The sequence below is a fragment of the Equus przewalskii genome, chromosome 22 (genome assembly GCF_037783145.1).
Source record: "Equus przewalskii isolate Varuska chromosome 22, EquPr2, whole genome shotgun sequence".
Taxonomy (NCBI): Eukaryota; Metazoa; Chordata; class Mammalia; order Perissodactyla; family Equidae; genus Equus; species Equus przewalskii.
Window position 1 is genome coordinate 9,173,126 of NC_091852.1, and position 16,431 is coordinate 9,189,556.

The window sequence follows — 16,431 nt, forward strand, 5'->3', positions numbered from 1 at the left end:
ATTTACCTCCCTACTGTTCCTATCACCACCTAGAGAAACCACACTTACTTAAAAAATATTCCTGGGGTGGTGTACGATGGACTACGTGACGGTATGAAGGGTCCTCAATACTACATGGTTTTGGCTTTGGCTAGACCCTTGTTTGTGCAAACAGGAGCCAACTGATAAAGGGTAACAGAAAATCAACAAAAGGACATTTGAAGAGGGGATTCCACGAATCTCACACACAGAATGGTTTTGAAGTATCTGTGTTTCCCAATAACTAAATAAGTCCTGTTGACGGGACGTTCCATCCAGGACAAACCCAGCTTCCTGGAATCTGCCCTCCGAACCGTAGCGACAGCTGTCATTCTGCCCTCTTTGTGTCTCTCTTTGGCTCCAGCCAGCTCGTTCCCTTGCTGAAGTCAGTGCTCACACCAGAGACGCTACAGAAAAGTCTTTTAAAAAAAGGAAGCACTAATTAAACATCCAGGGTAAAACTGGCATGCGACTTGCCCTTTCGTTTCACAGTTCATCTTTGCTCAGAAACACTGTTTATGGGGCGATTTAGGCTGAGGATTATTTAGCAGGCTCGTCTGATGCTTTTTGGGCCCGTGTGTCAGAAGGGATGAAGTCCTTACTGCAGCTCGCTCTCCCTTCAAACCTCCCTGCTAGGAATCCAGTCAGTGTCACGGAGCCAGGCTCTGTCCCTGCTTTTTGATTTTTGATCAAAAGATTTTTGATGTGATGGTTCCTGTCTTGTCTCAGAATTCAGGGCAACAGTGGTGCTTCCCCCCCACTTCCATGCTCTTTAGGGTGACGGTGCAGCAGTTATTTTTCTCTTGTCACTCACTGGGCAGCTCAGAACGAGCAAAATGGACAAATGGACCCAGAGTCATCAGTCCCTTCCTTCAGGCTTTTAGCCTAGCAAGCGTTCATTGTTTTTTCTCTTTTTCTTTTTTAAATTTAATAAATGGCACTTTCAAAATACTTCTAAGCACTTTTCAAATATTAATCCATTTAATTGTCATAATGTGTGGACTGCTGTTACCCTGATTTTATAGATGAGGAGCCTGAGGCACAGAGAGGTTAAGTTCACTTGCCTTGAGTCACACAGTCGGGTGCGAGGAAGCTGTGATGGGGCCCAGGCATTCTGCTCTCGTCTGCTCTCCATCCCTGCTCTGTGCCGGCCCCCGGGGAGTCGGTACCTGTTGGATATATATCTATATAATGGGTAGTGCTTTACACATCTCTCTCTCTGTGGACTGGCCACATGAGACAGGGCAGTATGGAGCCTACTGAGTCTTGTATCTACTGTGACCCAGCACGTCCTGAGCAGTCCCGGGCTGTGCGTTCTGGAAGCCTGAGAGCAGGGCTGAGGCATGTGGATGAGGGAGGAGGAACACCCACCGAGCACTGTGAGCCAGCAGAGAGAGACATTTGTGGTCAAGGAGCACGAGTGTTCCCTGAGTTCTAGAGGGAAGAAGTCGAGGATGGAGTGAAGGGAGGCCACTGGGTTTCAGAAGCTGTTTGAAGGAGAGCAAAGCAGCACTTTGAAAAGCTGGCGCAGGGACAGCTCTGGGTGACGCATGGGGATGTCTTGGAGGCAGGCTGCGATGACTGAGGCACCCATGCATGGCGACAGTCGGTGTGAGCGTTGGGGTGCTTGTGGGGAGAAGACGAAGACAGAAGTTCAGAACAGCTTGTGCAGAAAGATTTTTGATGTGATGGTTCCTGTCTTGTCTCAGAATTCAGGGCAACAGTGGTGCTTTCTCCCCCTCTTCCATGCTCTTTAGATAAAGGTTTGGTGTTCTTGGGAATGATAAGGTGAGGGGCCCTAGAGAAGAACAGGCGTGGAAGCTTTCCCTCTTGGTATCGAAATTCCCAAGCAGTTCTCTGATAGGTCCTGCCCGGTTCACCATAGTGGCTGAGCCTCTGAACGGCTCTCACCTCTTCTGGTCACTCCCCTGCCAGCTCCCTCTTGGCCTGCAGAACCAAGTCCGGGACCCACAACCCACCAGCATTGTCACGGCTTACACTGACCTCCTACCCAGCGAGCCCCACCTGGTGCCTGGCAGAGCGTCTGTGCTCGGCAAATTGCTGTTGATCGATTGTTCCTGATGGTAGTTTGTGACTCAAGCACGAGGGTCCCCTTTAAGAAAACAGCCTTGTGCTCAGCTTCAAGGCCGGGTTTTGCTGAGGTCCCCGGGGGTCGGCCTCGGCAATTCTCTTTGTCTCTGCTCTGCGCCTCTGCGTCAGGAGGCTGGCATGACCCTTTGTCTCTGGGAGTCCAGATTTCCTAACACAGGGCTCTTTCTAATACAGAAAGCAAGGTTGAGTAAATACGCGAGCTCATGCGCAGTTGGCACGAAGGGCGTCGCTGCGTGGATTCACTCATGAAGACCGGAGTGCTCCTGGCCCCCCAGCTGGTCATGTAGTGATGCAGACCCCAGGAGGAAAGGGCAGGCCTTCATCTTTCATTAAGGAATACACTGGGGATTCTGTATGTTGGTCCTTTTTTTATTTTCTTTTAATGCTTAAACACTTTTCCAGACCTGGGAGGAATTTTACCTTCCAGACGGATTTGTAAGAACAGCTATAGCAGCGTATTTGACTTCTCCTGTGTAGTGACCTAAAATGGCATTGCATTTCTTTAACGCTTGGATCATGAAGAAAGAAAATCTGCAGGTGCTGTTTCCTCCCCTCCTCGGGGGAAGGTTAGTTTGATCTTGCACATCAGCAGACACTGAAGAGATGACACACACACCCCGAGTCCAAAACTAACAACACAACAGTGTTTACCTTGAGCTCTGGCAGGAAATCATTATTCAATCTGGTTTGTTTTATCAGGCAATTCCAGGGCCACACAGACGGGGCCAGCTGTATTGACATTTCTAATGATGGCACCAAGCTCTGGACGGGCGGCCTGGACAACACGGTCAGATCCTGGGACCTGCGCGAGGGGCGGCAGCTGCAGCAGCACGATTTCACCTCCCAGGTGACAGGCTCTCCCGAGGTGGCTTCTGTGAGGTGGTGTCTGTGTGGTGTCCTCCTTCTACCCTCCTACCTCCAGGAGACAGACAGACCAGGCTTAAATTTGAGACACTGATTTAAAAAAGAAAATACAGACAAGCAACAAAACCACTGTGAAACGCGTAGAGTGGTTGCTGTAATGCTGTAGGTTCAGACACGTTGTTTTATGTATGTATGAGCTCGTTTAAGGGATTCGTGCTGTGAAGAATATGCAGTGTGTGATCTGCTGTACGTGTTCTCACCGTCCAAGGCAGGGGTGAGAGACGATTATATGATTCACAAATAAATAGAGCTTGAAAAATATGCCAGGATATCACAAGGAGTAAAGTCACAATAACTCTGAAAGTTCATTCATTTCCCTTCTATCAGGGAGCTTAAAAAGATGGAGTGGCATCTCAGTGGATTATTTTTATTACTTTATTACTCATCCCTTAGGAAATAGACTCATCGCTGACTAGATTTACAGAGTTTTGAAATGATACAAAGATGGCGATTTTGTGGATTGCGAAGATTATTTAGCTGTTGACTATCTGAATCTAGATCTGTTGTGGGGAAAACTGTGCCTGCCATTTTAAGTGCTTTCTGGTGGTAGAATTGTTCTTTTCATCATTACTTGTTTCCTTTCTTTTTTCTTAATGATGGAAATAATTCCCCTCAGAAAAATAGGATAAAAATGGAAAACTATGCATCCTACTAAATTTCATGTCCCTGTTAAAATTTTGTTGAGTTTCTTATAGTCTTCCCTGTTCCAGCCCTTTTCCCAGTATGAGTAGGCTACTATTTTTGGTCTGCCTTTTTTTTTTAAACTTCTTATGGAAATTTTCAAGTACGTCTCATAGTACAGAGAATGTTCCAGCATATATGAAAGTACAGAGAATTGTACAATAAACCCCATATGCCCATCAGCCGGTTTTAACAGTTCTTAACACATGACCAGTCTTGTCTCATCTGTCATCCTTGACCCCAAACACTGGATTATTTTAAAGTAAATCCCGGACATCATACATAACTATTTCAATTAGTATCTGTAAAAAACAAGGACCCATTTAGAACACACACATACAAAAATACCATTATTAATAAGAATAATTTCTTAATTTCATCACATGGGACGTAGGTGTTTCAGTTTTTCCAATTGTTTCATAAAAGTTTTTGGCACTTGGTTCATCTGGCTGGTGTCGCCTATCCTGTAGACTTGACCACAGTCTGGAGTTTGCTAATTACATCTCCATTTTCTTGCTATTTTCCCCTCTTCCTTGTCATCCTGTCACTTCCTAAGTTTATTGGGCAGAATAACCAGTGAGCCTGTCCTGCCTCTTATAGATCTTCTCCCTGGGGTACTGCCCCACTGGAGAGTGGCTGGCCGTGGGCATGGAGAGCAGCAACGTGGAAGTTCTCCACGTGAACAAGCCCGACAAGTACCAGCTGCATCTCCACGAGAGCTGTGTGCTGTCCCTGAAATTTGCTTATTGTGGTGAGTTCAACTAAATGGAAACCAGAGGACATTAATGGTTTAAATGGAAAATACTTCTAAAGAAAAATAGAGTAGAGATCATATCTGGAAAAAATGTTGTTCTCTGAGCAGCTGGATGCAATAATTCTATTGTCTTAATATGTCCCATAGAGCATAGTGATGTCTGTTTCAGTCTGTTTCCCTAATTTGAGAAAAGTCAGCAGGCAGTGAATTACCTAATACAAGATTTTGACACCTATTTCTTTTTAGTGGAGAATCTCTGGGCTGGAGGACAGTTAGTTACCACTCTGAAGAGAGGTGGAGGGGAATTTATAGAAGAATGGGGCAGGAGCAGAGGAAGTCGGTCTGGACTGACCAGGATGAGGAGCCCACAGTCACAGAAGGGGCTCTTTGGCTGTGCCCAGACTGACACACTCTGCAGGGAAGATAAGAGGGAAGAAGTTCTTGTGGAGTCGGATATTTGTGCACGAGACTGATGGATGGGTGAGGAGCCGTCAGTCACTGAGCACGTGCTCTGCGCTATCTATCGTGTCTGGCGTTTATTTAGGTTTGTCGTTGAATCCTGCCTAGTCCCATTCAACAACTTCATTGATTCACTGTTGGAGGACCCAGTGTGTGCTGGCTGTGACGCTGTCTGTAGTGTAGCTGGTGGCTAATGGGGCTGACACGGCCCCTGCCACCGCTTTGATTACCAGATCACAGATGGTTCACAGTGGAACCCAGATTTAAAACCTGCTCTTTCCACTCATGTCATAGAACAACCCCTTGGGAATGATAGCTTGTGATTTAAAATGCCCTAAGTTTGATTAGTTCCAAGTGGCTAATAGTACAGTAGGAATTCAAATCTTGTTAAACTACATGTTCCTTTGCTAATTCTAGGCAAGTGGTTTGTCAGTACTGGAAAGGATAACCTCCTCAATGCTTGGCGGACCCCCTACGGAGCTAGTATATTCCAGGTAGGTCCGTGCTTCTTAACCTAGAATGACATTGTGTCCATGGCGTCCCTGGGGACACCAGAAGTGAGGGTGCCTGGGAGGGAGAAGGGCCCCTGAAGATCTGTTTCACATTAAACACATGCCCATTGTTTTCTCTTCCAGTCCAAAGAGTCCTCGTCCGTGCTCAGCTGTGACATCTCTGTGGATGATAAGTATATAGTCACTGGCTCAGGGGACAAGAAGGCTACAGTCTACGAAGTCATCTACTGAAAACATTATGTGGTTTAACGTTTATAGTTGAATTGGGCCAAAACGTTTTGAATTTGTAGAAATAGAAAAGTTGTAACTTTAAAAGAAAAAAAAAACCAAACATGAAAACCTGTTTCCAAACCTTGACACAAAACTACTTTCAGTCTAGAAAGAGGAGGCGACGAGTCCATCAACAGGTGGTCACCTATCTACCTAGACCAAACGGAGCACCGAGGCGAGGTGGACCGAGGGGCGGGGGGCGGTAGGCCTGAGCAACCGAGGGAGCCTGCTACCCCGGCAGAGCCCACGCTTTTCTTTCTGTCTGATCCGCTGAGATTCCTTTCTGTTCCTCGCGGTTCCCCTCACGCCCGTCTTTGCTAGAGCAATGGTGTCTCCACTGAACTTGTTTCCTGGTTTTGCATCTTGTGAAATGTTTTTTTGTATTTTTGTTGAAGGTTAAACATTTGTATAAATTGTAAATATATTTGGTTTATTACAGTAAAGGCTTTAGTACCAATAAGTGGTTTTCCTTTTCCTTCTTTATTGTTTTTGTCAACACTTTGGGATCATTGATGTGGGCTTTATAAGCAAATTCCAAACATTTGTAGAGGAAATTTCAAAATGCACTTCTTATTTTATAAATATATTTGGTCATGGCCTCCTGCTGCACCAGAACGTGATCAACACGTCTGAGTTACCAGGAAGTCAAGACTAGGAGGAGTGAGTAATTGAAGGTTTATTAATGACGGTTTTATTTGAGAAGCTAAAATAATTTCCAGATTCATTCTTCTGTTAGAATACTCTTGTGATTGGAGTTACAAATTAAAGCTCTGCTTTTTCTCGGGGAGTCATTGGGAGATAGAATATTCCTTTCTCTTGGAACGTCCAGCGTTTTCAAATCTATCTTCTCTCCCCTCACAAGCTTCATCTTTCAGAAAACGCAGGTGACTTGGGTTCAGTGTTAATTAAGACTGATGATATTCACCAAGCTGTGGAGTTCACTAACCTGTGAAAGAAAGGGGGGATGTCAGCTGGCTTTGTCTCATTAAGACTTATTTGATCTATTATATTCATTGACGGAAGCCAACCACACCCAGCACCAACCCCCTTCTCCCTGCAGCTCCAGCCATTGCTTTATCATTATCTTTGTGGATAAGCTTTTGCTAATTTAATTAGGTGAAACCTATAACCCTGGCCTTTAGTAAGTTACCATGTGTATTTCCTCCCAAAAAGGCCACATGGCTCATTCTTTATATACATATTATTTACTGGTATGTTTTAGAAAATAATGGCCAATAATTTTAAGCCAAGTTTCCTAGCTGTTTAAAAATAGCACCTACGGGATTTTTAGTGTTCTTGTTTTCTTATGATCTAGCGAGTTGTTGGCAGTTTGTCTTAATATTTTTCATTTGTTATCCAGACCTTCTTGTTTTTATACATTCAACAACATTATTTTGTTCGCTTTTTTGCCAAAATAATATTTGTTTATGTGTAGAGTTGGTTAAATATTTTCTCTTCTCATTAAGCGAATGGCAGAGCCCTAATTACTGAAGCTGATTTCTCTCTCCTCCCTTCCGTGTATAATGAAGTAGTTTCTGTCCTACCGGCTCTGATGGCTTATTAACGCCCTGTGTACCTTTACCGTTCTCTCTCCTCCCCGCCTTGCTTCCCTGTTTCCTGTGATAGTAGGGTAGAGGCAAAGTTGCTAGGACAGCACTCAACAACACAGTGGCTTAGACATTACAGGGTTTGTTTCTCACCTTCCTGAGGCCCAGTGACCCAGGCCAGCAGCACAGCCCTGCACTTTCAGGGTTACTCCAGTGTCCCCGGCAGTGGGGAAAGAGTGGAATTTCAGTAAAGGGATGTGCTTTCCAGCAGCTGACTAGGAATTTGTTCATCACTGCCATTCCCAGTCCATTGGCAGGGACTTAGTCCTGTGGGAGATGGGCGACATGGTCTCTTGCTGTGCAGCCTTGTGCCCATGGGGAGGAGGGATACCTTTGAAAGGATTCTGGGTTAAAGAAATCATCCTGTTTTCTGCTGGTGCATTTTCTCCCTTCATGCTGTATGGTTTCCCAAGCTGGTGATACTCTTTCTCTAATGGGATTTCCTTCCGAGTGTCTAGACGTTAGCAACTCATCGATGACGTGGAGTCTGATGAAGCTACTTCCGTTTGCTTTGGGATGAGATGCTAGTTTGGTCCTGGAAGAGGCTTTCAAGAGCCAGTCCCACTGCTCAGGGGTTTGGAACTTGGGGGAATTGCCTAGACAGTTGAGCATTTCCCCATTTGTAAAATGGGAATGTTAAGATTGTTGTGCCGACCTCTCAGGGTCTGAGGATCAGAAGCAATATGTGAAGCAGGACTGTGAGTGGCAGCCATTCTACAAACACAGGGCTTGAGTGGAAGAAGGGTTTCTTCCCAAATTCTGTAGTTAGGGGCCACCACTCCTCTTCCTCTCTCCCAGGAGACTGGGAAGCATGGGATGGTTGAAAGCTGGGTAAGCCAAATGTTTGTATACCTCTCCCCTTGAATATGGACTACAAATGTGGGTTCAGTAAATTCAGATTCAACTAGACATTGATCACCAGGGTGTGCCAAGAGCCGTGCAAGGCAGATTCACATATAAAATGTCAGGAGATGATTGTCATTATCCTTAATTAGGTAACCAGGGCTTGGGGAAGCTGTGTCCCCATGGCCTCACAGGAGGTAGAACCAAGTTAAGGTTTTACACAAGTCCTGTCTGTGTTCTTTCAAATCTCATGGAGTGGGCTCTGGTTCTTCCTGGCTATCCATATTTCCTCTTCATTTCATTTGAAATACTTACCAATTGCACAGCTCCCTTAGGTACTCCGGGCAGCATTAATAGATGTGCAAATAGGTTTGTGTTCACTAGTTTATGCTTAATGTATGCAAGTAATTGTTTTCCCCATTTTTGAAAATAGGTTTTGAAATAGGTCTTATCTATATTTAATCTTGTTATTTTTCTGTTTGTTTATTGTGGTAACATTGGTTTATAACATATAAATTTCCGGTATACATCGTAATATATTTCTAATTCTGTGTAGATTACATCATATTCACCACCCAAAGACTAATTACAATCCATCATCACACACATGTACCTAATCCCCCCTTTTGCCCTCCTGCCTCCCCCCTTTCCCTCTGATAACCACCAATTCAATCTCTGTCTCTATGAGATTGTTTGTCATTGTTTTTATCTTCTACTTAGGAGAGAGATCATACGGTATTTGACTTTGTCCTTCTGACTTATTTCACTTACCATAATACCGTCATGGTCCATCCATGTTGTTACACATGACCGGATTTCATCATTTCTTATGGCTGAATAGTATTCCATTGTGTGTAAGTACCACATCATTATCCATTCGTCCTTGATGGGCACCTAGGTTGCCTCCAAGTCTTGGCTGTTGTGAATAATGCTGCAATGAACATAGGGGTGCATGTATCTTTATGCATTCGTATTTTCATGTTCTTTGGATAAATACCCAGCATTGGAATAGCTGGATCATAATCTTGGCTTTGTATCACTCACAGTCTTTACTTAGACCTTGGATGTAGGTTTCTACCATGTAGCTCTTCCATGGAATTGAAGTTCACTGGGTAAAAATTGAAGTCCTAGTGAGATTGGCTTTGTAATACCTTTTTCATAACTAGATGTTTCTAGCACTTGTTTTCTAATAAGGACAAAATATTTCATCAGTATGGTAATTAACATTTTTAAAGTTTCTGTTATTTGCCCGGTGATAGGGAAGTGTTTCACACAAATTAAAATCATCCTCACAGTGGCTGAAAGATGGGAGTTTTAATGGGTTAATTCTTTTAAGATTTCACAATGGGTAAGTAGCAGCTGGCTCCAAAGCTGTAGAGCATGCAAACAGGGATTTAAAAAACTGCACTTTTGCTAATGGTGCATCCAGGTTGTGACTTTCCCAGAAGTTTTCCAACAGATCGGAGAGGAATCAAATTCTTAATTTCAGTGCACTATTTAATTCTGTCGAGAGACTGCTGGCTCGGTTGTCAGCTTGAGCTGGAGTGATGGCATGTCGAACTCTCCACTCTGCTGTGGATCCATGGATTGATTGCTTCTCAAGGACATCTTCTCTTCACTTGGCAATGAAATCCTCAGATCACCGCAGTTTCAGGCTTCCCGCAACAAGACGAAGCTTGTGTGAGGGTCAGTTCTGACCCAGTGAGTTTACTCCCCAGCCTTTTGAAGCTTTTTGGCTACGTGTTTTATCCTAGCACTTAAACAGTTACATGATTTGGTCTCCATTGGGTTCAGATTACTAGGGAAGTTGTTCTCAAACTTTAGTCTGCATCAGGGGCCGGCCCGGTGGCACAGCGGTTAAGTGCACACGTTCCGCTTCGGCGGCCCGGGGTTCACTGGTTCAGATCCTGGGTGCGGACATGGCACCTCTTGGCAGGCCGTGCTGTGGTAGGCGTCCTACATATAAAGTAGAGGAAGATGGGCACGGATGTTATCTCAGGGCCAGTCTTCCTCAGCAAGAAGACGAGGATTGGTGGCAGATGTTAGCTCAGAGCTAATCTTCCTCACACACAAAAACAACCGTTAGTCTGCATCCGAATCACCAGGAAGACCAGTTAAAAATTCAGATTTCTGGGCCCCAGTCTCGAGTTTTTGATGCAGGAGGTCAGGGTGGGACCCAAGAATTTGCATTTCTTTACCAAGTTCCCCGTGGATCCTGAGCCTGCTGATCTGAAGACCACACTTGAAAACAGCTAATCAAGAGCGATCACCTCTACAGTAGGGCTGCCAATGTGTTCAGAAACTTGTAGAGTATGTTTGTATTCTCTTAAAAAGGGAACAGTCCCACATTTTAGGCTTTGGGGCTGAGGATTAAAAATAAAGTGACAATGAAGTGCAAGAGGCAAACTGTTTTGAAGTTGTTCTTCTTTCGTTAGTTTCTGTTTGCAAAACTAACTCGGAGTTTAATATTATAGTAGGTCTAAACCAAATTTGAGTTCTTAAAGTTGCTTTTTTCTGTAGCCATACTAAAGTGAATTACGTGAGTCTTCTAAGGCTTTGAAAACGTAGCATAGTGACCTAATGTAGAAGCCTCAAGAATGTACACAGTGTTTAATTGGAGTAGTGATGCATAATTAAAAGCTAGAAATCATTCTTTGAAAATTGGAATCCTTACTGTGTGTAGAATAATAAGATGCTCACTTTATAGAATGTTTTGATTCCTCAGATTAGCACATTCGGTCAATCAGCCAGCATTTATTGAGGATGTGACCTCAGCACGTGGCAAGGTGGTCACTGGGCTGGTGACTAAGGTGAAATTATTCCGGTGAGATGGGACTGAGGAAGAACCTGCTGATGGTGATGAGGCGGCTGTGAGTGGGGCACTGCCCTAAGGAAACGGGCAGTGAGGGATGGGCAGGCAGCTCTCAGCAATCTTGGGTGCGAATTACTAAATTGACATTAGGTGGCTAAGACGACCGATGGTGCCGTCCCAGCAGGCCTTCAGAAGAACTTCTGTGTGCCAGGCACTGGGCCAAAGGCTTCCAGATGTTCTCCCATGATAATTTGTTTTAATTCATAAAAGCATCATGCACCTCTGATTTTCCATTTGGAAAATATGGCAAAGTACAAAGAAGAAAATAAAAACCAATCATTGTACCACCTCGAAATAATACATTATCACTTTATGCCAATTATGTCAAATAGAATACAGGTGATTAATAATAGTGAGCAATTGTTCACTGTTTACTATGTGCCGAGGACAGTTGAGCATTTGTGTTACCTCACTGAATCTTCACAACAGCCCAGTGAGCTGGTCACTGGTTTCACACACATTTAACAGATGAGAAAACTGAGGCACAGAGGTTCAATAACTAGCTTGAGATCACACAGGTAATTGGTGGAGTCAGATTTAACCCAGGATGTCAGGCTCCAACACCCGTTGTCTCAATTCTACCATTCTACCTCCTTGTCCATGTAGTTTGAGAAGCTGCTTTTCTCTTTTTTGTTTTCAGCTTGAGGTACAATTGACAAATATAATTGTAAGATGTTTAAAGTGTCCAGCATGATGATTTGATACACGTATACATTGTGAAAGAATTCCGCCCCTGGGATTAATTAGCACGTGCATCACCTCACATGTTTACATTTTTTCTTTTTTTGGTGAGAACACAGTTCTGCTCTCTTAGAGAACTTCAGTTATACAGTAAAGTATTATTCTCAGACCTTATTCATCTTATAGCCGTAAGCTTGTACCCTTTTATCAGCCTCTCCCTGTTTCCCCGACCCCCCCAAGCCCTGGCAATCACTATTCTACTCTGTTTCTATGAGTTTAACTTTTTTTTAAAAACCACATATTAGTGATACAATGTAGTATTTGTCTTTCTCTTTCTGGCTTATTTCATTTAGCATAATGCCCTCCAGGTTACTCCATGTTGTTGTAAATGGCAGGATTTCCTTCGTTTTAAAGGCTGAATAATATTCCATTATATATATACTCCATTGTATTATATATATATATATATATACGCACACACACTCATGTGCTGCATAACAACATTTTGGTCAAAATGGCCCACCTGCACTACATGGTCCCATAAGATTACTACCACATAGGCTGAGTGTGTAGTTGGCTATAGCATTTAGGTTTGTGTAAGTACACTCTATAATGTTCGCGCAACAACAAAATCACCTAACTGCATTTCTCAGAACATATCCCCATCATTAAGAGAGGCATGACTGTATATATAAATATATATATAGACACATATATATATCACATTTCCTTTATTCATTCGTTTGTTGATGGACACTTTGGCTGTTTGCATACCTTGGCTATTGTGAATAATACTGCCGTGAACGTGGGAGCGGAAACATTTGACATAATGATTTTGTTTCCTTTGGATACACACCCAGGAGTGGTATTGCTGGATCATATGGTAGTTCTATTTTTAATTTCTTGAGAAATGTGCATAGTGTTCTCCATAGTGGCTGCGCCAGTTTACCTTCTCACCAACAAGGCACAAGTGTTTCCTTTTCTCCACATCCTCGCGAGCATTTGTTATCTCTTGTCTTTTCGGTAATAGACATCCTAACAGGTGAGAGGCGATATCTTCTTGTGTTTTCATTTACATTTCCATGACGGTTAGTGATGTTGAGCACCTTTTCATGTACCTGTTGGCCATTTGTATGTCTTCTTTGGAAAAATGTCTATTCAGATCCTTTGCCCATTTTAAAATTGGGTTATTTGGTGTTTTTGCTATTGAGTTGACTTTATTTTTCTTTATTATTAAAATTTATTCATAAACAATTTACAGTGAGTTTATTATAATTTCCCGTTTCTCATTTGTTAAGTATGTAGGCTATTTCGAACATTGAGATATTATAATCCTTGTAAACAAAATGCTCATATATCATTTTTTCTCCTTATTTCTGCTCCTTTCCTTAGAATTAATCCCAAGAAATGGAATTACTGCATCAAAAGATAGAGTGGTGTTTCAGATCTTTGATACATACTGCCAAATTGCTTTCCAGAAATATTCGGTTCATTTATACTACCCTCAGCAAAGCACAGCAATGCCAGCTCAATGCTAGCATGTCTCAGGTCAACCACACTGTTGTTTCTCTAAAAATATTTGCTAATGATAGGCAAGAAATGATATCTCATTTTCCCACTTAGTTTTGCTCTAGCTTAGATTCAGTCTTTGACAGGACCCTGAGGAGCTCAGTTCATTGATCATCCTATCTCCATGCTTAAGATGTCTGTCCTGTTCACAATTCTTAGAAAATCTTTCATGGACCCTTGATGGACCCTTTTAGATACTTAAACTGGATGTCTAATTTTTTCAAGATAGGTTTCTGTTGCATAAACTTGTGGGTTTTATTTTCAGTATTAAGAATCTATAGTTTTCAGAAATTGTGTGTTAATTATTTTGCATCCTTATACATTGCTTGCCTCAGAGAGGTAATTTAGAAACCCCAGTGATGGTAAACCTTAGTAATGAGTTAAAAGTAGGCTGTAACAGACTTCTATATTATTTTTGTTGTTTAAAATAAAAGGTTCTTCTGTAGTTGCATGAGTAATATCCTACTTGAAATGAGAATACAGACTGGAAGGAGCCCACGGGGCACTGCGGTGCCCTGGAAGGATGCTGCGTGGAATCAACTCCAGATCAGGCACAGACCCTGGGTGAGGTACATACTTATCAATTGTGTATGCCCTGGGCAAGTTCCTTAGCCCCTCTCAGGATCATTTTTCAACTGCAAAATTGGAATAAAAATACCTACCTCACAGGCCTCACAGGCCTGAGGGATTAAACGAGATGCCATTTTTTGAGAATTTAACAAATTTGAGAATTCTTAAACAAATTTTAAGAGTTTTTATCAATTTCTTGAGACTTTAATAATTTTGGGAAGTTAACACGGTGCTGCTCACACTTTTCTTTGAGAAGTTGCTACTTTAGGCCCATTTGGCTGACCACTGAACTTCCCAGCTGCTTGTTACTTGTGAATGCCTTGGGCAAGGAGTAGATGGTCTCAGGGTGGGCTTTCATGAAAGCTTGCACATCAGTAACTGGCACTGTCAGCGACTCCAGTTTAGTCTGTTCAAGCGTGGATCTTGTGAAGTCAGGCCTCTGTGTCCAGGACCCTCTGAACTGACATCTTTTCCTCGAAATAACCAAACTCAAGTGTCACCTTCTCAAAAGGCAGTTTCTAAAGAAACTGGGAATTGCTTGCAGCATGCCCAGATTGTAGGGGTGCTGCAGACTTGCTTCAGTCCTGACACCATCCGCTGACAACTGGTGTTTGTCCACTTTGCATAGCAACTCTCAGGATCTGGAAAAAGATGTGGGCGGCGTCGGTAAATGGATTTTAACTTAATAGGTTAGGTTGGGAGGGTACCCTTCATTTCTTAGAACACTGCTCATTCAGACCATTCTCTCTAGGAGGAAAATGTGTGTTTCAATATCCCTTAGAGTTTGGGTGGCATATATCTTTTGCAATTTTAAAGGCTATACTACGCGTTTCACTCAAAAGGCGTGAGCTATGAAGCTTGCACAGTTTCTGCCTGTTCTATTAACTGTCAAGGTGCTAGCAATTCTTTGACGCACATGTCCATTGCCCTTGCTGTGAGCACAGCATGGTATTTCTTGATTTTCCTCACTCTACATCTAGTTAGAGAAGAAACTGGTGTAATGACCAACTTTACTGTATGCTACCAAAATAGATGCAGTAAGCAACAGCCAACATGCAAAGTCACTTGCAAAAGTGAGGCAGGAAGGGTCCAAAAATCAAATTACTGTCTTATTTTTTATATATATCATTGAAGGAAGGGCCTACAAAGCAAAAAAAAAAAAACCCCAAATCTCCATCCTAATATTTCTATTTTTGGAGTATTTCCATTGTCTCTTTCTCCATGTATTCATATGTAAGCACAGCACGCATTCCATTTTGCATTCTGCCTTTCTCCTTAAGCTCTCACAAGTCCTTTTTGTCCCCATATTTCTGCATAGTCTTCAGTTCTTTCTATTGCCTCCATCAAAGGATAGACCATCATTTATTAGACTACTTCTGCAATGTTGCATTGTTTTTACCATATTTTAACTAATGACTACTATTACATTAAGCATCTTTATATAGAGAACTTTTTTCTTCTTCTAAACTATTTCCTTGGAATAATCTCACAAATGGGATTGCTAGATCACAGTGTGTGAATGTATTACAAGCCTATTTTTCATTTCTGTAGTTGGCTTTGTTTGCATAAAAGTAAAATCTGTTACCTCCACCCAACACAGGCATCTCAGTCAAGAGTTCTATTTTTACCAAGCATTTCGGGTGTAATGTTTCCTGGGAATGTTTTATATGGCAAAATTAAAGAAAGGAACACAGTGTTTCCTTTTCCATAATACAAACCATCAGCACTCAAGCAAGGTCTATGTGCCAAAACCTATGCCCTTGTGGTTTTCTTTCTGATATTGTATGAAGTGACCCATATTCTGCTTCTGCATAGATGACAGTTGATGAGAAAGACAAAGCTCTTGTTCTTTGGGCGAGTGATTCATTGGTTGATTGCCGAGAGTTTTCCACATGGGAGCAAATTCCCTCTGTGGTTTCCAGAGTTTGAAGAGACGTTAGTTTGCTTTTCAATTTACATGGCCATTCTACTGCATCCACTGCACGGCACTCTGCAGTTGTCACAGACCCAATACATAACTCCACATCTGGAGTGTAAAGTGCAACCATTCTTAATAGTTTAGTTTAATGGCCACTCTTTTCTTTCCTCTATGGTTTCTTGTCTATTATTATTTTTTTAAGTAGACAGCCATTTTAGAGCCACCACCTTCTCCATTTAACATACACTCTGCAGTGAAAATCCTTTTAAAAACAACTATACTCCCTTAGAAAGCAAATCACTCAGTATGAGAAAACATTGATCTATGGGAAAAAATGACCCAATGAGCCCTTGTCTGGAATGTTCCCTTCTCCTTTTTTCCCCTCTAAGAAAAGTGAGTGTGATGTATAAGGAAATGAATGAGCAGGTGGTCTGAGCCACAGCAAGAGGAACTGTGTAGACCAGCAGATTAGGTTTTCACCTCATGTGATGGCAGTTTTTAAGGTGCCTGGCAGACCATCACCACCTCTATATTTGTTTTACTTGAACGACTAGATTTTGGATTAAAGAAAACCTTGTATTTTTTTTAAAAAAACCTTATGAAGTTTCAGGTCACTTCCAATTCCTTTTCTTCCTTACACT

General features: G+C 42.5%; 1 protein-coding gene across 5 annotated transcripts in view; it reads left to right on the forward strand.

Annotated features, from left to right (window-relative positions):
- Positions 1–6,190, forward strand: part of LOC103555370 (transducin-like enhancer protein 1) — an 83,456-nt gene extending 77,266 nt beyond the window's left edge. For all 5 annotated transcript variants that reach the window (XM_070590872.1, XM_070590870.1, XM_070590871.1 and 2 more), the window contains 4 exons: positions 2,830–2,977; positions 4,336–4,486; positions 5,366–5,442; positions 5,584–6,190. In XM_070590872.1, coding sequence (XP_070446973.1) covers positions 2,830–2,977; positions 4,336–4,486; positions 5,366–5,442; positions 5,584–5,691 — 484 coding nt within the window. In that variant the 3' untranslated portion in view covers positions 5,692–6,190. The remainder of the gene's footprint in view (positions 1–2,829; positions 2,978–4,335; positions 4,487–5,365; positions 5,443–5,583) is intronic.
- Positions 6,191–16,431: the final 10,241 nt, after the last annotated feature.